Source organism: Lepisosteus oculatus, chromosome 26 (genome assembly GCF_040954835.1).
Source record: "Lepisosteus oculatus isolate fLepOcu1 chromosome 26, fLepOcu1.hap2, whole genome shotgun sequence".
NCBI lineage: Eukaryota > Metazoa > Chordata > Actinopteri > Semionotiformes > Lepisosteidae > Lepisosteus > Lepisosteus oculatus.
This window is the reverse complement of record NC_090721.1, coordinates 11,310,952-11,333,751: the sequence shown is the minus strand read 5'-3', so window position 1 is coordinate 11,333,751 and position 22,800 is coordinate 11,310,952. Positions and strand designations below refer to the sequence as shown.

Below are 22,800 nucleotides of genomic sequence, written 5' to 3'. Positions count from 1 at the left end.
GTGGTTTTTCTACAGGCTTCTTATAAACCTGTTTGTTTTTTATTTAAACTAGTAATGAATTGTGAAATCTCCCTATAGTGAATTAAATTTTACTTTTGCAAGTGCAAGTTAATCCAAACACTTGTGGTTCTGAGCTGCAGGAAATAATGTTCGAAAAGGGTTCTGTTTTTTTTTCTGGTTTCTTCCTTGTCCTTATCAAGACAATGCAAAAAAGTAATGTAGAAACCAAAAGGTTCGAGCCTGAAGTGTCCGTTCGTCAAGCCAAGCTTTATTGTATGTTATTGCTATCTTTCTTGTTTAAGAACCAAATAAAATTAATTTCCTGCATTGTGGAGACCCACCATTTCTAGTTCATTGTTGAGAAGTTTCCCATTATTATCTTGGATACATTTGACTTTGTCTTTTTCTATTATATAATATTAATAGAACTCTTTATTTAACTTTCATTGCAATATTCCTTTCTCTCTCCCATAGCCTTTATCATTCCCTCTTAACTTGACTTTTCTATTTATTATACTCCTTTTCAAGAACTGGATCCTATTCCTTTCAGTCTGTTCATAAAGTGTGTTCTTCCTCCTAGGTATTTGTATTCACATGGTGATTTCTTATCGGTATAAAAGATTATTTATTAAATTGTGTTTTCTGTTTTTATTTTTTAATGATTGAATATCATATCAGAATCTTGTCCCTTTCTTCTACTTAAACTTTCATTATTTTATAGCCCACTGTCCTGAAATAGTAAACTGTTGATTTGTACTCTTAACTTTACAGTTTCAAAGTATACGTCAAAGCAAAGCATATATGAATACTCTGTGATGTTGCAATTCTCCCCTTTCTTCCATCTGCCTCTTTCCCCTTTTTAAATCTAATTGCATCATAAGAAGTAAATGCTCTTGCTTTAGCATGTGATTGTGTTGGTCCTGGCATTATAAGCTACTTAAAAGCAGGTCCTTTGACGTTTCAGTTTTCCCTTGTGTTCCATTTTTGACTTTACTGCCTGCCAGATTTGCTTTGGATTCCACCCTTTCCATTCTAGTTCAAATGTTTTCCCAAGATCTTTTTAAAAGTGACAAGTCCATCAAGAAATACTGCTGAATTCAAGCTTAAATAGTTTTTTCCCCCACTAGATCCCTAAGAGCTATTTGCACAGCGATTAAACCTAAAAGAAGGAGGCTGTTTGCTCATTCTGTATCATCTTTTTTTTTTCTTCACACCCACAATCAAAACATGTGAGGAGTGTCAGAATTCACTGCTCCTGCATGTTTCTGGCTCACCCGGAGTGTGTAATCCGTTTTTCCTGACTTTGTAGAAGCTGCCTGTGAGCCTGTCGCAGCTGGAGTTCGTGATGCAGCCCCTCTACCAGCTGGAGGGCTTCCGGAGAACTGGGCAGCTGGAGGACACCTACTGGAATGTGATGAAACTGCTGGGAGTCCCGTAAGTTCCTGTTTTAGCTCCTCATCTGCAATAGATCTCCGTAACTTGGCAGGTCTATACGGTTCTGTACATTCCTGCAAAGATACCAGACTTTTTGGTGACGTTTTATTTTAGGGGTTGTGAATCACACTTTATGAGAGCTTCACAGGTGAGATGTTCACACTGAAGTAGCCATTAATAAAGTATTTCTGAATGTCGGATGCGTCTTCAGTTAATAACCCTAAAAGTAATCATTAGTAAGGGTCTCTTTTTACCAGTGCCACTAAACAGCCTGGTTTAATGACACTGCACAAATGTTCTCTCTGTGTGTATGGAGTATAAGGGGTTCAAACAGGAATCTTCAGCTTTGTTTGTTTGAGTCCTTTGATTGAACACTTTAAAAGCATTTAGTAATATTCACTGATTTTGGTCAGGAGACTAAAGGTTATATTCAGCTTGATGAGAGGAGACAGAGGTTAGCAACCAATACCGTGCCATTGAAGTTGAGGAGCTATTGCCGAGAGTAAAGCAGAAGACACCCAGGCTCTCAGGACTGAAGTTGCAGTCCATGAGTGTTACAGCCCTCATGATGATGATGATGAGCAGGTGTGGTCCCCCACAGTGAAGTGTGTCTTCCCATCTCCCCTTTCCCTCCGCCTCGCTGGTGCCGGTGTCAGGGCGGCATCCTCGTGCGGTCCCCGTCTGGGACATCTGTGTTGGCCGCTGTTTCCGTGACGATCACTCTTCCTCTCTTTTTTACAGGAAGCCAAAAGTGGAGAAGGTCAAGAAACCTGAGGAGGAGAAACAGCCACAGGCTGCTCCGAAAAAGAAGAAAGGCTTCCTGCCTGAAACCAAAAAGCGTAAAAATCGCAAGAAGGCCCCTGGTGAAGAAGGGAGAGGGCAGCCCCCGAAGGACAGCAGCGACGCTGTGGAGAAGGAGGGCAAGTCCAGGAAGAGGAAGCAGGTGGACAAAAAGAGGAAGCAGGCTGGAGGAGGGGGGCCTCGCCCGTCTCCCCCCAAAAATGCAAAACTAGAACCAGCCCCCAAAAAGCAAAAGAAGAAGACAAAGAAAATGGGAGGGAATGAATAAAGAAAACAGTCCTTATGAGGACTGATCAATCGGACTGGACCTGGACTTGGCTAACTGATCAGTTTCAGCACCATTAACTTCTGCTTTGCCTCCCATTCATCATCATTTCTGGCTTGACCTAAAGAGTGAAATTTTCCCTCATGGGTTCATAATTGTCATGAATGGAGGTGCTCAGGCCAGTAGTTTTACTCCTGTGTAAAACTACTATTTTAATTCTCCTTTCTGTATGCTAAAAAGGAATTTGGCTTTGAATTTGGTTTCCCAGTTCTAGAATATATCCATAAAATGATGTCAACTTCTCAGTCGGTATTAATTAATTTTACTATTGGGATCTCTGGTATACCCCCCCTTCCCAACAGCCTTTGGTCTGTTGTGTCCACATTGTGTGGGCCCCTGTGTCATGTTCTGCTGTGGTTCTGAGCCAAGCAAGTGATGATAACTCCTTTCATTTACACGGCACTCAGGATCCCATAGGATAAGGATCTCACTGTGTTTCAAATATAAGTGCAGTATTGATCAGCTATTCACTATTTTTGTCAGTAATTAGAAGGTGTAAACAAGTGAAATATGTTGTTGATTCAAAGTGTCATTTTTGGTCCAATATAATAGTGAGCAGCTGATCACTGTCAGGTTGAAAGTGCTTGAGCACTATCCTCCAGTTCTTATCTCAGAAAGGGTATAAGGTGGAATTTGCCAGTAAACATATTTCAGTTTGAAGCAGTTTTGAAATTCTGGCCTGACATCAAATGGTCCCGTTCAACGCCGGGCAATATAGCTGCATGAATATATTTATCTTGTAAATATTGATCTAACTGAATGTAGTCCCAAATTTTCTGCCACTGGTGGAGTCGGAGAAGCGCTGAAGTTCAGTAACAGGTTTTGCGAGCTGATACTCCACGTCAGTCTGCTGTCAGAGCAGCAGCAGTGTCTTGAGCTGGGAGGGAGGTGGTGGAGAAGATCGGCGGACACCTGCGTGAGCTCGTTCACTGCCTCAGCGTCGCATCTGAGTAGATGTCGGAAAATCGCCGTCCAGAACTTGAGACGGTGTTGATCTGTAAAAGTCCTGCATCACATTTCCTTTCATTCTCTCCTCGCCAAACTGATTGTTTTTAAATTTAATAACTTTGTATTGCTAAATGTTTTTGGGTTTTTTTGTAGTCATGCTTTATGCCTGATAAGCTCAAATTGCCATCTGCCAGTTGGCCTGTCTGACAGTAGCTAATTGATCCAAGGATCTGATTCAGTGTCCTTGAAGAAACTAGGGAATCGGTTATCTACGTGGCTGTGGGTAGCTTGCTCCAAACTCCTACAACCCTTTGTGTAAAGAAGTGCCTCCTGATTTCTCATTGAAATATATTTCAAATTAATATCCACTATCTTGAGGGCAGAGTGGTGGCACTGTGGTTAAGGATCTGCGCCTGTGGCTGGAAGGTTGCCGGTTCAAATCCCAAGGCTGCTCCGTTGGGCCCCTGCGCAAGGCCCTTAACCCCAACTACTCCACGGGTACCGTATAAATGGCTGACCCTGTGCTCTGACCTCAAGGTTCTCTCCCTGTCTGTGTGTCTCATGGAGAGCAAGCTGGGGTATGCAACAAGACAAATTCCTAATAAAAGAAATTGTATATGGCCAATAAAGTGATCTTATCTTCTGTCATCTTGGTTTACCCATTGTAAATTGTATTTGTACTTGCCCTTAAGTAGAGTTAGACGTCTGTTTTAATTTTTAAAACACATTTCCAGTGAGGGTGGCAGGATGACGCAGTGGTTAGCGTTGCAGCAATGGGGCCCTGGCTTCAATGTTGCACTCGGGTTGCTGTCTGTATGGAGTTTGTATGTTCTCCCTGCATTTGCCTAGATTTCCTCCTGCTCCTCCAGTTTCTTCCCACAGTGCAAAGACATACTGGTAGGTTAATGGGCTTCTGGTAGGTTAATTTGCCCTGGTGTACGTCTGTGCCTGTACAGTATGTGCCCTGCAGTGGACTGGTGTCTTGTCCAGGGTGTATCCTGCCTTGTGCTCTTTCTTTGCCGGGTTAGGTTCTGGTGACCCTGTTCAGGATGAAACAGAAAATGGATATATACTATAATTCCAAAAGAGACCGTGCTGGATGCTGGCAACCTATTGAGCAGGTATCGACTGTGCCCCCTGCTCCAGTCTATATAAGTCAAAACACATCAGAATACATACAGTGGCGAACAAAAGCATTCCCCCCTTGGACTTTTTCCACATTTGGCTGTGTTACAATCAAATGTGTTGTATTTTTTTTCCATTGATCAAGAAAAGTAATTATTTTCAAATTGAAAACTACGCTATATGTCCTCCTAAATTAATTATAAATATAAAACAAAATGAGTGATAACTTAGCATTCACCCCATAAAACACCCCTAAATAGGCTCTGGTGTAACCAAAGGTCTTAAGAAGTCATGTAATTTGTTGAATAGAGTCCAACTATCCAATTAGGGTGTTTCACGTGAGTTCAGGATAGATATACCCATCTCTGTGAAGTCCCACAGTTGGTTAGTACAGCTCCCAACAAAATCTACTACTTGACAGTACCTTCAGCGTAAATCTGGGACAGGGTTATTGAAAAGCACCAATCGGGAAGGGTAGAAGATTATTTCCAAGGTTTTATATCCCCAAAAGCACAGTACAGTCCATGATAAAGAAATGTATAAGATATGGTTAAACTGAAGAACAGGGTGTCCTCAAAAACTAAGTATCCAGGTGAGAAGAGCACTAGTCAGGGAGGCCACCAAGAGCCCAGTGACAGCTCTACAGGAAATATTCTGAAATAGTCTCCCATGGCTGAAGTGGGAGAAGCAGTGCTTGCTAATTCTTCATGAATTGAAGACTTGTGAAGATAGAAAAATGGACATAGCGAACTACAGAGAACTGTGGACTGTCACACCAGACGCACTGCCAAGGCAGATCTGAAGTAGTGTGCTCCACCTGTGAGGAGCGCTATAGTAAATTGTGCACAGGTGGCAAAGGCTTCCTGTGTGCTTATGTAACCATGGCAACTGACGCTGCCTGACAGGCAGGGAAGGTGAGTGGCCAGCTGCCATTGCAGAGCTGCACCATGGCTCTCCAGCCAGCTCAAGCGTGACACCTACAGTTCTGTTCCACATGAGTAGTGCTGTGTCCTTGAATTTAATCAAATCTGTGCTTTGATTTAGGTCTTTTCTGGCAGAAGCTGGGAGAAGACTTTATGGCATTAGACCAATCGGCAGGACTGTGTAAAACCCAGAACAGCTTCTTTGTCTTGATCTTATTTTGGTTTAATTTTGACTTTTGCTTCTCTTGCTTTGTTTTACGTTGTGAAGTGGCCCAAACTCTGTGGATGTCCATAGGCACTAAAATAGTTTTTAAATGGTATCTGGCTGGACAATTTCCAACAACATACCACTAGAGGTCAGTGTAGGCTTCTGTTATCTGTGAATTAGCTCACTGGCTGGTGGTAATGGATAAGGTTGCTGGTAAGGGGTGTTTAAGTACATTCTCACTTGGGCCTAAATAAGGGTTTGTTATATAAAGGGTGTGTGTGGTGAGAATTGTTTTAGAAAAGCTGTATTAGACTGAGTTCCCAGTGTCCTGGCAGAATCAGTCATTTTGTGCCCTGATAATTGCCTGGGTGCAGGTTTTGTGCTCCTTACATCAGGTTACGTGTCTTTATGCGTTGGCCTTGGATACAAGTGGTTTCCGAATGGCAGCACTGCCATAAATTCCAGCTTTGTGAAGCTCACGATGTACAGTTTTTGTTGAGACTGGGTCACAGAGGTGCTGATTCATTTCTGTGGTCATTTTTGAGGCTGCACTTTTGTGGCATTTAGCAACTATCCTGTGAAGTGTCCATCTATCCCTGTCGGTGAGCTACGACTTGCGATCACTGTTCCTCTTTGCTGATACAGTTTGTCCATGTTTGGCATCTGCTGTCTATTTTTGAGACACTTCCCATTATTTTATCCACCCCCCTGTATATGCTTCACTTTAATCCATGCTTATCATGGCATAAAAATAAACTTTTACCAGGGTCAGCTAAACTCCAGCACACCGCATTTAAGACAAATTTTTTTCATTGTTTCTCCACATTATACCATGAAACATCATCCTAGTTTCTCCCGCCTTCCTTTCTCAAAGTTGAATCTGGAAGTAAATGCCTTTATGCTCCTGTAACGCTTACCAGAGTAAGAGTATCAGGAACATAAAGGCACAAATTTCCAAATTCAAAGACAGTTTCTTTCCACAGGCCGTCAGATTGTTGAACTCTGCCCCGACCACTGACTCACACTGATGATTTTTTTTTGGCACACTGGTTGTGCTGACGTGGTTTTATGTTATTTAATTTTATTGTTGTTGCTGCTTCTTTGTATTGGAGCATACATGAAAATAAGCATTTCATGGAACTACTGCATATGACAAATAAACTGAACTGATAAATTAGCCAGGAAAAATGGACCCATTATCCCTGCAGGGCTTAGCAGCAGGGTTTAACTAAGCCAAGGGAGGTGGGCTGGGTGTACTTTCCCAGAGTGCACCTCTTTGAGAGATCTGCCATCTTCCTTTCCGGAGGGCTTAAAGGAGAGTTTGATTTGACTAGATAGAGTGGCCTTCACTTCCAACCCTGCCCGTACATAATTAACATAGTCCCTAGCACTTCTGGTCACAGTAGACTCCAGCATCCAGCAGCCATATCACCCTACAACTCACAAATGGTAACCCACCGAAGCTAAGCAGGTGTGACTCTCTGTGGTCATTATAAAATCCCAGGGCATTTCTCAAAAAGAGTAGGGGTGTAACCCCGGTGTCCTGGCCAAATTTCCCCTTGGCCCTTACCAATCATGGCCTCCTAATAATCCCTATCTATGAATTGGTTTCATTACTCTGCTCTCCTCCCCACTAATAGCTGATGTGTGGTGAGCGTTCTGGCGCACTATGGCTGCCGTCGCATCATCCAGGTGGATGCTGCACACTGGTGGTGGTGGAGGGGAGTCCCCATTACCTGTAAAGCGCTTTGAGTGGAGTGTCCAGAAAAGCGCTATATAAGTGTAAGCAGTTATTAATTATTATTATTAGACTAAATGATAAATCAAATAACACTTTACGCTTATAAAATTCCAATGGTTTGGCTTTAAAATAAAACACAAATGCCATTTTTGAGTAGGATTTTATTTTATTCTCCAATATACCTGCATTGGAAGATAAGGTGACAAAAAAGGCACAAATTCACAGTAATAGAAAACAGAAAATCTAAGAAACCATACAAAGTTAAGCCCAGTGTGGACAGGCCTCTTGAACCATTCTCACTCGCATCAGTCACAGTCCACTAACCTGCAATCCGTCCAGCTGTCTGATCGGAGTCTCCGTTACTGAGTAGCTGCCAGAGTGTGTGGACATTAGGGGCCAGCAGGCGATACAGACAGTTCTGAAGCTCTTGGCAAACTTCATTGCTTCTAATGTTTCAGACCTCTTTCATACACACAGAACATGGTGGTGACCTCACATGAAATGTGCTCCAGTCAGAATGGTTCCAGAGTCCTACAAGGTGCAGATATTTGTAACAAATGTACCTGCACTGCTCTGCCCAGAAATGAGCTGATCTCTAGAAAGAGCTGTTAGTCTGATCGCACACAGATTTGTATAGAGAGGTCAAGAGTAGATATATTAACCACACAAGTGGTCCTTTAATCCAGTTTCACAGCATACCCAGGAGTGGATAATTCAAGGTTATTAAAGTTGCCACATTTAATTACCATATAATAAACTATATGAGTTAAGTTCATCTGGACATCATGTATATTCATATGAACACGGTTATTGTTTTGCAGGAAAGCATTATTGCAAAGTTTAGCAAAATCCGCTCAATGGTATTCGAAAGAAGAGCATGATGATATTGCCAGAAGACAACTCAGATTACACCTGTCTCCCCACAGTTCATTACTGACCAAACCATTTGACATGCTGTTCAATCATCTACCTATCACACGCTGTTCTCACATTTGCTTAATGAAGGAAAATCAAAAGGCCCTTTTCAAAGGTTTTTTTTCCTGCTCTCTCGAGCTGCCTGGGCAGCAAAGACAGATCTGAGTCTGTACATTTGTAAGGTTTTTAAGCCCTGTTCAAAAGGTTCAAATTGACCATGAGCCCATGGAATCACCAGTCAGCTCACCTCCCTGATCCTAGCAAGAATGGGGAGAAAGCCCAGTTTACAAATCACCAGAGTGAGGTCTTTCTCAAAGACCTGACTGTTTCCTTTGACACGTTCTGCCTTGATTTGGTCTTGGCTTCTCCACAGAATCACAAGATACCACCTTCATGCCTTAATAACTGCTGTACAGTTCAGTTGCCTTTCTGGAACACCATCTTAAGGAGAGCTACACCCCTACCATGAATAAGGTTCTGAGAGAAAGCTGTCCCTTTCCCCAGTGAAGAGACACTGCAGTTTTCACTCTCCTCTGGTGGGATGGAAGCCATACGTTCCCACCGTGTAAACACTTTTATTATTTTACAGTGATCCTGTTTTACCCTGTTTAGATGGTTATTCTCCATTGCAAATGAACAAGTCCCATCACATTAACACTTTTCACCTACAGGGCAACATTGGTCCCACTCTAAAATGCTTCCTGACGTTACTTCCTCTACAACTCCACTAGCTGACGGAAGGAGATGCAAAAGCAGTGTCACAGTCATCAAATGCAGAGCAAGACAACTAAACAAATCTAGACAGAACCTCTAGATTCAATCTAATAAGACGAGCACACAAGGTGGGCCTGATCCCTAGGACCAACCGATCTTTAGGGCAGGACAAATTTCTATTCACAATCCACAGAGAACAAATTTCAGGCTCATGGTGCACCTTAAGAGCACCTTAAGGGGCACCTTAATATGTGAATATTAATTAGTCCTAGTTGTTGAACACTAGAAAGCAGAACCATCTGAACAACACTCCTAACTCTGCGTGGTACATATAAGTTAAAATCTACTATTTTATATACCCATGAAATACATATTCTTCATATGCAATATACAATACATTTGCATTTTTGTAGGCTTTTTAGAACTAGACATTCTACTGCCATTTACAATGTTTTAGTTCAGGTTATTTGCTCAATGTGTAGTTTGAGGAGGTTCCCAAAGAAATTGGAAAAACACTCCGAAGGAGGTTGTACAGGAATGGGATATCCACAGGGTCTGTGGCCACTGGGATATGGTGTGGGTATAAACTCTAGAAATATCATCTTGTTACTGAGTTCCCACATCACATTACTCCTAACACTTCTTTACTCACTCAGCAGAACCTTATACATTATTTTTTTGTTTTTTTTTCCAAGCTTTTCAACTCATGCTCAGACCTGACTCCGCAAACTTGAATAATCCCGCGGCTCCTGTACCTCCAAGCATGCTGGATACCCAGAACAGGGACTTCAGGATTGTACTTCAGGGTAACTATTGCCTCAGACTGGTATGTGACTGTTGAGATTGAGATGGAGATTAATTGTCTGAGAAATCAAAGCGAGGACTTGGTTTAAGAAGAATTATTGCTCAGACAGGCGTCCGCGAATGTCCGCCTCACTCCTTTTTCACACGGAGAGGAACCACCCAAGACAGCACCGAAACGAAATTGATTCAGCTGTTGTTAAAACACAACCTGTAGTTTTACAGTAAAGTCATTGGTGCACTGCAGAGCAGCACTTGACAAGCCTGAAACCATTTACTTTTACAGTAATAACATGTTTTTGCAAAGCCAAAGGAATAGTAAAGGAGGAGATGCTGCTATCTCACAAAGCGTCGTTCCTTCTCTCCAGAGAGGTGTCAAGTGGGAGAGCAGAAATCTAGTGGGCAGCTAGACATGAGCAGGGAGAGTCCCCTCAACAGGACATGGCATGTAAGTACAGCTCCAGAGAGGGTTAAGAGCTTTGCCAACCCATTCCAGTGCACCATGCTTCCAGCACGATTGCCCTGAGGGGAGACAAAGATCTGAGGGCTGTTCTGGCCAGTAAGATAATAGATGTGTGTCTCCTACTCCTCAATCCAACTGTGAACTCTCACTGAAACAGTCTACCCACTTGACTCGAAGAGCCTTTTCAGGAATTCGAGAACGTCTTTTAGATTAAACAGACAAAAATCTGATCCCGTTTTTATTTTTATTAATAGTTGAATATTGAAAATGATTTTTTAGAGTAAAAGCTTTGCACAAACATCACAAACACCTTGCTGGTGCTCCTCTCTCCCATCTTTGCAGGCTGGAAAGAAGAGGTTCCTCTGTGTTCAAGCGGATGTAGTGTTCTGACTGAAATCACAGTGTCAGAAATAGAATCAAAGTGAATTTGTAACTAATGCCAAAAATCCTGCCCTTATACAAGATTTAGCTCTTTCTAAGTTTAAGAAACACGTGATATTCAAGCTTAGACCATCATGTGCAGCCTCACTGCCATAACACTGTGAAACAGGCTGGGACCTGGGCACACGAGTATCCGGTAGTCAAGTAACAGATGCAGTAAGACTGCACATATCCCAGACTGGCCAAGATCCCTTCAACCATGTCTTCTGGCAAGAGGGGTTGAGGTCTGGAGGTTGTGCCGTTAGTAGAATGAACAGGGAGGCATGAGGAGTATCTGTTGAAACCTCATCAAAACCTAGCAAGTCTTTTAAGTAAAGAACAAGTGACAAAAATAACTGGACTACCACACACAAGTTACCTACAAGGGAAATGTTAATGAAAAGTCCAACAGTTCTGGAAGTTATTGCACTTATGGGACAAGGAAGGAAAAAAGAGTAAGGCAATCTGACAGACTACAACTGGCTTCAGAAATAGTAAACCTCTACCCCACATCACCGATGTCTTACATCTAAACAATTCTGAACAATAAAACATCAATTTCTGCTTCTTTGTAAATGCATTGCAATCTTGCGTTAACAAAATAAAAATGGACTTTAACCACCTTTTTCCAAGTGGAGTTAAAAATACTGCAGATCTACCCTGTTACACTGCAGTCTGATGGCTCCCACTATAGACTACCAACACCCAGAAAAGCCCTCAGCCCGTGTGCCATCGACCACTCCCACCTTTCCAGGCGATACGGAAAAACCATCACTGATGCTTTCAGGGCATTGTATCTTCAGTAGCATTTTCAGATTGTAGGATGTTTGCCATTGTTTACTGAAAACTGCAATGAGACCCTCAGAAGTTCGACTGTACTGCCCATTCAGGAGTACGGCCCATCTGAATTTATTGTAAGTCTGAGGAATACAATGTCCGAGAGCTGAATGGACTGGTAAATATATCATTTGCAGATGCCTAAGCTGTCAAAAGCAGAACATCTATAGGCTGATACTATTCCAATTCAGAGGAACAGTTTGGGGCACTGCAGATATTGGGCATATTGATTCAGTAGGTGGATTTGTAGTTCAGTAATAATGAACAATGTTTGAACAGCATTACTTTACGTGGAATGTGGCTTTGAATTTCTTTCAAAGCAGCTCCTCTGGCCAGATGTGGCTGATGGCTTATTTCAGTGGTATGAAAGCTCTGTGGTAGTTTTATTCTCTGTCCCCACAGTGTCAGAGGTGGCGAACAGGGGGTTGTTCTGAGGGTCCTCAGTGTCTGTCACCCATCCCACAAATCTGACGAGATCAATGGAATCCAACAAGGTAACCAAAGGCAAGATCAGAATATTCTGAATGCCTGTATTTACTGTGCAGACCCAACAGTGTGCTAATTGTAATGTAAACTGTTTTTTGTAACTGTAAACACTTACATAGACCACTATACACAAACACATACTGTATGGACCTATGTACTTAAATACACACAAAATCTTCAGATCCGAAACACAGACATACAAACGTGTACAGTGTACACACTCTGCACAAGGGACAGGTTCACATCTGAATCGTGCTCTCAGTGAGTCTTGTACAATTAGTGTGACAGCAACCAGATAAACACAAATGCAAAGGTTTTGCACGCGTACACTGTACACACCCACTCGCATATGTATGCGGAACCAGACAAGAAATCAGCGCAATATGTAATATAAGGTCAGATAAACAGGAACTCTACAGAAAAAATAATTTGTTTTGTTTGCTTTGGACAATAACGCAAGTGTGACTTAGTTCAGCCTTTCTGTCCGTCTGGGGCACAAACCTTTTACACTTGAAGGACTGAGTATTACAGGTGGACTGCATGGGTTTCAAATGAAAATGATGCTTTGTGTTACACATAGAGACAGATGAAATTGGGGTGTTCCTAAATCTGTCGGGCTCTGGGGTTCCCCTCGTAAAGGGGAAGGAAGAGTGAGATAATCTGGTCCTGATGCCCAGCGCCCCTGGGGAAGCCTCTGGAGCCCAGCTGCTGACATGCACAGGGCTGGGCAGACACTTCTTGTGTTGAATCCAAGTCCAGTGGGGAGACTAACCTCACTGAGACCGCGCCTCAGCCTCTGATCCCAGCTGACAGAGACTCGGGGGAGACGAAGGCTTCAACCACCATGAGTGTCAGATGTGAGCAGAGAGCCAGCTGACCACTGTGGGACGTGTGTATCTGTTCTTGTCTCATTTAAACCGAACAACAAAAACGACTAACTTACAACTCCACAATATAAGTAGTGCTTCTAGAAAAAGGAAAACAAAAAAATCAGTAAAAAAAAAATCCACAAGAAAGTCCAAAATTAAACAAATTCAGCTTGGTCCAAAAAACACAGAAGAATACAAACAATTATAACATCAAAACTGATATCTCTCTAGTAGTAATTCAATATACTGGTATATATATATATATTTATTAGCAATAATTATTACATCATTAATTTCTTTAAAGATCACCTTTTTGTTTTTTCTTTCATACTGTGCTGAAATGTGGTGCATATATATTGTGTAGCCTGAACAGGTGTTTTTAAATCGATTGCTAGTTTGTCTATCAGGTCACCTCAGCCTCAGGGGCAGGTAGGGAGACAGAGCTAGGAGCTCCGGTTGGATACCCTGGGGCAGGAAAGAGAAACAGCCGGGTAGATCCAAAATTGTGCCAGTAAAAATAGGTAGGGCTGTGTCGCTGGTGTGTTGTACAGATCTGAAAAGAAAGAAGACAAGCTGCAGTCAAGAATACATAAAAGAGTTACAGAGAGTGACAGACTTCAGCTCCTACAAAGTCATACTACTGTACAACATACAACAGCCATATCAGTCTGCAACTCACAACTGGCAGTCCAGGAGGTGTGAGCCTGGTCAGTACCTGGATGGGAGTCCTCCTGGGAAAAACTAAGGCTGCTGCTGGAAGAGGTGTTAGTGGGGCCAGCAGAGGGTGCTCACCCTGTGGTCTGTGTGTGTCCTAATGCCCCAGTATAGTGACGGGGACACTATACTGTAAAAGGCGTCGTCCTTCGGATGAGACGTAAAACTGAGGTCCTGACTCTCTGTGGTCATTAAAAATGGCGTTTCTCGAAAAGAGTAGGGGTGTAACCCTGGTGTCCTGGCCAAATTTCCCATTGGCCCTTACCAATCATGGCCTCCTAATAATCCCCATCTCTGAACTGACTCACATCACTCTGCTCTCCTCCCCACTGAGAGCTGGTGTGTGGGAGAGGACTGGTGCATCATCCAGGTGGGGCTGCACACTGATGGTGGTAGAGGGGATTCCCATTACCTGTAAACCACTTTGAGTGGAGTGTCCAGAAAGCACTATATAAGTATAAGCAACTACTATTATTACTATTATTATTATTATTATTATTATTATTATTACTACTACTACTTTTGTATGGCATTGTTTGCAGAAAGGCAAAACATCACATCACAGGAGCAAAGCTCAGGGCCCCTGCTGCCTTCCTAGCCTCCTGATGCCCGCAGGACAGGGCGCAGAGAACAGAGAGAGGGGCAGCAGGGCTCCTGAGGCTTCACGGAATTTCTTCAAATGGGAAGAAATGAAAAAGGCAGGTTCAAGTAGGTAAGCGTGCCAGCAATGCAGAGGCTGAAAAGGAATGGGACAGGTTTATCGCATGCTGAAAGGAAAAGAAAAGGGACCCAACGCGTTTCCCTCTCTCCCTCACACCCGAAGAAGGCCCCACAGCCGAAATGTTGCGTCTCTTTTCTTTTCCTTGACAATAATAATAATCAACTTTATTTTATATAGCGCCTTTAAAGGTGGCTTCTCAAAGCGCTTTACAGAATGACAACAACAATAATTAAAAAGAATACACAAGATAAAACACAATTACAATATATAGAGGAGATCGTGGATGGTGGTACTAAGAAAAGCAGAGGGGTGAAGAATGGAACCAGTTAAGTAAAGGCTTTTCTAAAGAAGAGGGTTTTGAGCCTGGATTTGAAGGCGTTTAGAGAAGGTGATTCTCTGATATCCTTGGGGAGAGAGTTCCAGAGCTTGGGGGACAGTAAGGAGAGCAGAATTAGAAGAGCGAAGGTTGTGAGGTGGGGAGTAGGACGATAATAGTTCAGACAGGTACTGAGGTGCCAAGCCATGCAGAGCCTTATAGTCAACACGGACAATGAGAAAGGAGACAGATGAGGGCCCGGGGGGGGAGAACGGAAAGCGGTACTCACCAGTCTCCATCTGTGCTCTCAGTCTTCTGTAGCCGTCATGCCCTTTACCGGGTCCCGTACTCGCATCTGCAGACAACAGGACAGAGCTCGCATCACCGAGAGCCACCGCGACCCGCCGCACGCCGCGCCACACTGCACTCGGGCCGACTGACCTCGTCCAGCTCTCTCTTGGTCTCCTCCTCCATGCGGCGGATGTCATCCATGGTGAGCTCAATCCACCTGTCGATCCAGCAGAACAGCTGCCGGTGGAAATTCGTAAAGAGACGCTTCTCTTGCTGGCAAACACACAAAACGAAACAACCGTATCAAACCGTAAGCTCTTCTCACATTTGGAAACTGGTTTTGTTCTCATGAGCACCTTCCCTGGAGCCTGACTGCGGGCCCAGGCCAGTGATCTCCAGCTCTTACAGTCCTGCCATGCTGCAGGCTTCGCTTACATAATACAGAACGAGTTTACTCGTTCACCACTAGGGGGCAGCAAACGCTTTCAATTCCGCACAGGATTAAAATCCGAGGTATTTCATCAGAAAAGGTTAAAAACTGAAATACAATAGTGTTCTTGTCTGGTGTCCTTCATGCCTGGGGATCCCAGAAAAAAAGCAGCGCAAACAGGTCTAGTTACAAGCTGTTACACAAAAAAAAAGTTTTAAACAATTTTAAACGGCATTAGAAAGTTTAATACCGATTGGGAGGTAGTTCTGGACATAAGGGTTATAACAGCTATGAGTTCAGTTTTCAGCCAACTGAAGGCAGGGTCATCTTCTAGTATAACCGCTAAATCTACTCTAAGTAAGTAAGCAGGTACAGCCTGAAAATAGGTCTTCCTGATTGGTGGTTTTCAATAACCCTGTCCCATTTTTTACTCTGAAAGTCCCCCATCTTCATGATGTAGATTTTGTTGGCAGCTGTACTAATCAACTGTGGGACCTCCCAGAGAAAGGTATATTTATCCTGAACTCATGTGAAACACCCTAATTGCATACAGTTGGACTTCATTCAACAAATTCTGTGACTTCTAAAGACATTTGGTTGCACCAGAGCCTATTTAGGTGTGCCTTGGTAAAAGGGGTGAATACTTCCACAATCACTTATTTTCTGTTTTATACTTAGAATTAATTTTCACTTTGACATTACAGAGTGCCGATGAATGGAAACACATCCCAAATAAACACATGGCGATTCTATAACCGTTAAATGTGGGAAGAGTCCAAGGGGGTCACGGGATAAATCAGTTGCACTTCTCCTAGGAGAGGTCCGTGCCAGACTGGAGCAGCCCTGTGATCGCTCCCTCACCTTCTGGATGAAGTTCTCGACTTTGTTCTGCAGGCCCCACCACTTGAACTTCACCGTCACCAGCTTGTAGGCACACATGTGCGGGCAGTCTGTCTTCTGAGGCAGCTCTTTCTGCAACGAGGGCAAGGAGACGGAGGCTGAGCGCAGACCCGCAACCACAGGCCGGGGGGGAGAGAGGCGTCTCAGGCTGGGGAGGCACTGCGAGCGCAGAGCTGGAGGCTGTGACGAAGGGGGAGCGCAGCCACTCACTCCTCGGGCTGCCCCGGGCAGGAGCGGCTCAGAGTCCCGTCTCGGCGTGCAGCGCCAGCCCCACGGCCTGCTGGGAGCTCTCGGTAAGGCCCTGGCTCTGATCGCTCCTGGCCCAGAACACACTGTACCTTCCAGTTGGGTCCCAGCGGCCCACGGCCCGTCTTCACCGATTTGAACTTGGCAGGGTCCTCATCTGGTTTGTAATCCTGAGGGTCAGAGGGAGAGCAGGGTGACTTCAGCATTTGGCACACAAGACGGCCACACTGCCAGCAAGGCCCCAGGTAATAATAATAATAATTGCTTACACTTATATAGCGCTTTTCTGGACACTCCACTCAAAGCGCTGTTACAGGTAGAGGTAATAACTTTTTTTTTCTAATAATTTCTTTTGAGTAGAGAAACAACAGATCCTGGGATAGCCTACAGTTGACTTCACAGGCATTCTAAAGCTAACAATAATGATAGCTTGTATCGACTGGGATCCACACTGACCTTTGCGTTAACCTGGTTGCGGTCGGCGATGTCAATGTGCACAACCTCCACGTTCTTCCAGGTGTCCGGGTCCAGCCCATGTACCTGCCCACATCAGAGTTCATGGTTATGTGTACCGAGGACATTGAAATGCTTCCTTGATTGTTTTCCTCACATGACCAATGACATAACAGATGACATAACATTGACTTAGTTAATGACATCACAATTCTTGGAGACAAGGCCAGGGTAGCAGCTATAATGTTAACCAGCATCTAGATAGCAGTTGTGTATGAAGTTCAGCAGTGGCAGTATTTTCAGAGCAGTGCAAAATTCAAGTGGTGGCAGTTTTTTTAGTTCAGTGCAAAACAGAGGGGTGTAAGTAGGGGAGGAGATCAGGGATGGGCAGGTGACCTTAGTGCCGTCAGCAGGCTCTGGGCTCTGGGCTCTGGGCTCTGGGCTCTGGGCTCTGGGCTCTGGGCTCTGGGCTCTGGGCTCTGGGCTCTGGGCTCTGGGCTCTGGGCTCTGGGCTCTGGGCTCTGGGCTCCAGCGCGGAAGGGGATGCAGGTACCAGCAGGGGCAAATGGAGAGAAACCTGTGTCTTCACTTACATTCTCCTGAGTGCCATTGTCAGGTTTGTGCCAGGTCTCGATTTTGATGAGGAAGTTGTCCTTCATGTACTCGTTCTGTGAAGAGAGGTAAAAGAAAGATTTGCAAATGTTGTGGCAGCTAAAGAGTGAAGTGGGAGAGCTATAATCACAATCTATGCATAATTTAGGCAAACTACTTCAGTTTTTTCACTCCAATGCACTGTCTCAAACTAATAGTGCAGTTCTAAAGCACACCAGCAGAGGGAGACCTGATCCATTTGTCAGGTTTTTTTCCCACATTTAATTTCCTATGTACTGTACATCCAGCATGACAGCAGCAGACTTCTCAAAGAGCAGGGGTTTGCACAATTCATGTGCAGTAGGAAGACTGGAAGTTGGAGGTGTTAAGATATGAGGAAGGTTGAGATTTCTCCTGACAAGAGGGGCGATATCATGGGAAGGGAAGTTTTTTTTTTCCTCCAATTGCTGGATGTGTGGGGGAGGTGTAGTCTGCCTGTTAATCCTGATCTGATATAAGGTTGAATAAATCTGTAAAAGTTTTGAAGTCGGGTGACACAAATGCCCCACTACCACATTCAAACCTTGCAAAATGTTCTCAAACCACTTTCTGATTTATGTTCTTGACCCTCTAATTTACCTGCCCATGTTGGGCTAGGCATCAGAAGGTTGTTTTTTCCCCAGCAGGGTCACCCAGGATTTGGACCTGCCTGTGAATCAATTGCCGACAGAGACCCCCGGCTCTGCTGACTGCACCAGTCTGTCCCAGGACTCTTGTTCAGAGCAACATGGCTGCTCCCCTTCCCCTGCAGGGATGTGGTTACCTTCTCCTATTACCACTGCTCTGCCCTGCAGCCTGACTGGCTCCATACACCCTGAAGCTGCAGTCTGGGAGAGCTGCTACACTGAACTCGCCTACCTGTGCTAAAGGCATCATATTGACATATTGTCAAAATGAAGTCAGTACTCCAGAATTACAGAGGTTTATCAGGCCCAGCTGAACTAATAAACACAGCCTTCCTTCAAATGAAATGTTTATTTTTCAAATACAAATCCTCGAGGAATGCATTTAAGTGCCACTCGAGGCCTCCTTTGTTTGTAGACAGCAGCTTGACAGATGTCCCAGGGCTCACTGACACCCAGACAGCCCACAATCCTGGGCAGAGCCCATTGCAGCCTCACAATCACACCGGGCCTTCATTCCTGACTAGCTGGGAAACAAGCTCTTCTCCTCTTAGAAACTGTGGTTCGCTGGAAGTGCCAGTGCTACAGCTCCTGCGCCAGAGTCCTGATGGACCCGATAGAGTCATCTCATTTGTAACCGTTTGTTTGCAGGGGTGACCACATTGCATGAACACAAAATTCACCAGCTGCTGAGACTTCATCCCAGTTTGCTCACTTGAAAACCCAAAAGGTAATAATGTCCTGGAAAGATAATCCAGATTAAATCTAGCAGGTGGTACTGATTTACATGCTGACGCAGCCATTACATTTAACACAGCTGAAAAAAGATAGATCAGACGATGTGTCTTATCTTTCATTGTCACTGCTGGTCAGAAAAACCACAGCGTCTCGCTCTCTGCAGTCCACAGTGAATGACTACCAACACAGCAGGTTTCCCGGGTCTCTGCTGCACATATTCAGGCCCACCCAATCCCTGCATTGTCCCACCGGCTGGACTGGGACCACCACTGTGTGGACTGCAGAGCTCAGCTTGTGCTCTGAGCCTTTACAAGCATCACAGGAGCCCCCAAACACTGCAAAACCCCAAATGCAAATACAGCTGCCGTAGAGCAATACTTACAGTAATGACTGCCCGGGGAGAGGAGACACATGGAAGAGAAAAACAGATAAAAAGGTGATTAGAACAGGTCAATGCAAATCAACTGCTGCTCTGAGCTTCACTGCACCACATCTCCCTGCAGACATGAGAGCCACCATGAACTTGTGCTGTGCTGAGGTACGACACAGTAAGGGACATGCTGCACAGCACAATCTACTGGGGAAAGAGCCTGTTCCAGCTCATCTCTGACGGGGCAAAGTGCCCTGTAGCCTAGAAAGATGTGGTGCATTTGTTTTTCAAAGTTAACAGCTGGATGGCAGAAGTGTGTCTTCTGAAAGAGACTGTTAAAGTCAAAAAGCGAAAATCGAGAGAACAACATCCAGTGTGGTGAAAAGCAGTTTTTCCATCACTTCTTGTGAGAAATAACTAGAGCCCATCTGAAGAGGAACAAACTGCTGGCTGCAGGAAAAGGCTTCAAAGTCGTCTTGCTGTCAGAAAGGGGTCAGTGCAGCATGAGGCTGTAACTCAAACCAAGCAAGTGGGCTGAATAATTCAGCAGAGCAGCTGGCTGCTCAGGGCAGGGGGGATAGAGTGACCAGGCCACAACACAGGACAGGCACAGCCAGGACATGACTTTCTAACTAACATTAAACCCCTGCAAAACACATCTGCACTGTCATGACAGAAATGGGGCTGCAAAAAAGCTGTATTCTTATGATACTAGAAAAGAAACAACGTTTTGGCTGTGGAGCCTGGCTGCACAGCTGAAACGTTGTGCGTCTTTTCTTCTCTTTTCACCATGGAATCGACTTGCTCCTTTGCAGCCTACGCATGCTGATGCAGCTACCTACATGAATCATGAACGTCTTATGATACTGCCCTGTTATTTATTGGACCAAAATATTTTCATGTGTTCAAATAATCAGCTATTAAGATTCTGTCACGATTCCTCATATTGTGTAAAGTTACTCTAACACTTCTTAAAGCTGATTTAGGATTAGTGGAGGAGACGTTATTATTAATTAACATTCACTGCAGTTTTAAGACCTAGAGCAAAATCCAAGGTGTGCAAACTGACCAAAGTAAAAACTGGACTTGGGCATGGGACCTGTCAATGGTCATCCTGGCCAGCACCACCTGTCCAACACTGAAGCAATGCTGTAAGACAGAGGCTGGGCAAGCCAAGCCCAGGATTCCACTGGGATCACCTGGGACGAGCTGGTCTGTCTCAGTTCCTGCAATTCCTGCAGCATTTATGGGCATCTCAGCAAGGCGTCACGAAAGGTCAGTTTTAAAGTAATAAAGGCAGACGGGAGCTGTGAAAACTTAAATCTATTTCCTTTTATCTGCGGGGATTTGGGTCTTAAACCTGTCCGCTTGCTGGGTACCTGTCTAAACAGCATGTGTAGTTCATACATACTGTACTAGTGTGTGTACACAAATAACCTTTGCAGAGAAAGAAAAAACCCTGAGTAACATAGAGAGGCTGAGCATTTTTTCCCTGCACTGCTATTGCATCCTCCATGAACTCTTCCTGGCCTGGATTGCGGCTCACTGCATGCAGCAGAGCGCTCATCTGAGGATCAGCTCCCTTCTCCTACAAACTCGTATTCTTTCCCAGCCTCATCAAATGCCTGGATTCAGCCTGGCAGGTGCAGTCACATTGTATCCCATCACTCTGAGTGTCAGACAAGGTCCCCAGGCAGGAAGTCATATCAACAGGCCAGAGCACTAACGTGGGTTACTGGTGTCTGCAGCAAGCTACCTGACACTGTGGCTTCAAGAAGGATGAACCAGCAATGAAGCCAGCAATAGCATCTCCTTCTCTTATGTGTAGTCTCTCTATGGTGTTTATGATCCCATACTCTTAAATCCGTCAAACGAAATCATTCATAGATTAAAACTGACCTTTGAAAACAGTCAGCTCTCTATCTAAGGATATATTCCATTTCTTAATTTAGGACATTACTGGTTCTCACTTTAAACTGCTTTGGTGCAGCCAGAGACAGGTAGCGTGACATAGTGCACAGCATCACAGAAATGACACACAGATCATGTCTGTGTCGGTGCTCCTCCAGCTCCCATCTCCTTAATCTCATCCTACTCCTCAAGCTTCATGAACAACTGATCTGTAATTTACAAGGCAAGACCCAGAATGCACGCCCTATTCACAGGTCTTCTGTTGGGGACTTAGCTTTTAATTTTGCATTATTTACAGTGTTCCTCAAGACCGCATCTTCCATGCAAATCAAGAACTGTCCGTACAAGTAGCCATTTCTAAGATGCTGAAATAATACATTGTCAGCTCCATACTTTGTCACCTCATAAATTATCATCAGTCAGCAAAACAAAACTACCAAATAAAACTTTCAGGTGGTTTTTCTCCCAGTGCAATAACCATTTTGTCAGTCACCTGTGGGAGAAACAGCTCTCCTTCAGGCACATGAGGTATCCAATCAGACACAGATATCCTAGTTAGACTGAGCCCTCCCAACTCTGGACTGACTAGTTAAAAAACGGACACATCAGTGATTGAAAGAGAACAAAAGCTCATTCCTGTGAAACTAATGACTCGTTTGGAAAAACAAGCTGTATAAAAGACTACCCAAATTAATTTAAAAAATGGTCAACACATGTTCTTAAATACCAAATGGGCTAGAACAGTCGATGGCTTTGTTTTGATTGCTTTATATGTTTTTATTGCTTTCTACATAAGACCTTTCTTATGTAATCGTAGACAGATTTCCAAGATTTAATTTTTGAAGGGGAATGTTCCATTTATGAAATAAAATGTATTTGTTCATTAATTGATGGATGGGCATGAATTGACAAGTTCATTCAAGATTGTCCTTTCTGATGTCCTGTACATGTTTCCACTGTGTAGTTGCTTTTCACTGATGTCCATGCTCAAGAGGTAAAGAGAGTATGAGACCGCTTAATGAAATAATAATGAATTTATTATTTAATTAACCTCTTGTAATTCCATTCGGACTCCTAGGTGGAGAGGTAGCTATCGAAGTGAATATTTTGAATTATCAACTATACAGTAAAAGACCTAAAGAAGAACCCTGTATGGGTCTAACACAAATAATAGCTAGGTAACTGGCTTCCCAGATTACTATAAAAGGCAGGAATGGAGACTCACCAGTGCGGCAGTAGGGATAGGCATTCCAGGCTTTCTCATGGATGTTGAGTGCAGAATCCGGGGCCAGCATCCTTACAAATTTGGGGACTTTACTAAGGACAAAGAGAGAGACACTGTCAAACTCTTCAAAGATAAGGGATCTGCAAGCCCACGGCAGCCAATTCATCTCTAAATTGCTCGTCCATGGTCTCCAGATCTCAC

The 22,800-nt window shown here is 44.0% G+C and overlaps 2 protein-coding genes across 2 annotated transcripts in view; one reads left to right on the top strand and one right to left on the bottom strand.

The window, feature by feature from the left end:
• Positions 1-4,156, top strand: part of mybbp1a (MYB binding protein (P160) 1a) — a 30,679-nt gene extending 26,523 nt beyond the window's left edge. Inside the window, exons 26-27 of the mRNA XM_015367917.2 lie at positions 1,310-1,434; positions 2,176-4,156. Coding sequence (XP_015223403.2) covers positions 1,310-1,434; positions 2,176-2,503 — 453 coding nt within the window. The 3' untranslated portion in view covers positions 2,504-4,156. The remainder of the gene's footprint in view (positions 1-1,309; positions 1,435-2,175) is intronic.
• A 6,472-nt stretch (positions 4,157-10,628) lies between these two features.
• The window catches only part of LOC102698248 (phosphatidylinositol transfer protein alpha isoform), a 29,066-nt gene continuing 16,894 nt past the window's right edge, over positions 10,629-22,800 (bottom strand). Inside the window, exons 4-12 of the mRNA XM_069184162.1 lie at positions 22,600-22,691; positions 19,476-19,483; positions 17,675-17,749; positions 17,085-17,168; positions 16,721-16,798; positions 16,344-16,454; positions 15,203-15,325; positions 15,051-15,116; positions 10,629-13,563 (exon numbers count right to left, since the gene is read on the bottom strand). Of these exons, the coding sequence (XP_069040263.1) occupies positions 15,069-15,116; positions 15,203-15,325; positions 16,344-16,454; positions 16,721-16,798; positions 17,085-17,168; positions 17,675-17,749; positions 19,476-19,483; positions 22,600-22,691 (619 nt within the window). The 3' untranslated portion in view covers positions 10,629-13,563; positions 15,051-15,068. The remainder of the gene's footprint in view (positions 13,564-15,050; positions 15,117-15,202; positions 15,326-16,343; positions 16,455-16,720; positions 16,799-17,084; positions 17,169-17,674; positions 17,750-19,475; positions 19,484-22,599; positions 22,692-22,800) is intronic.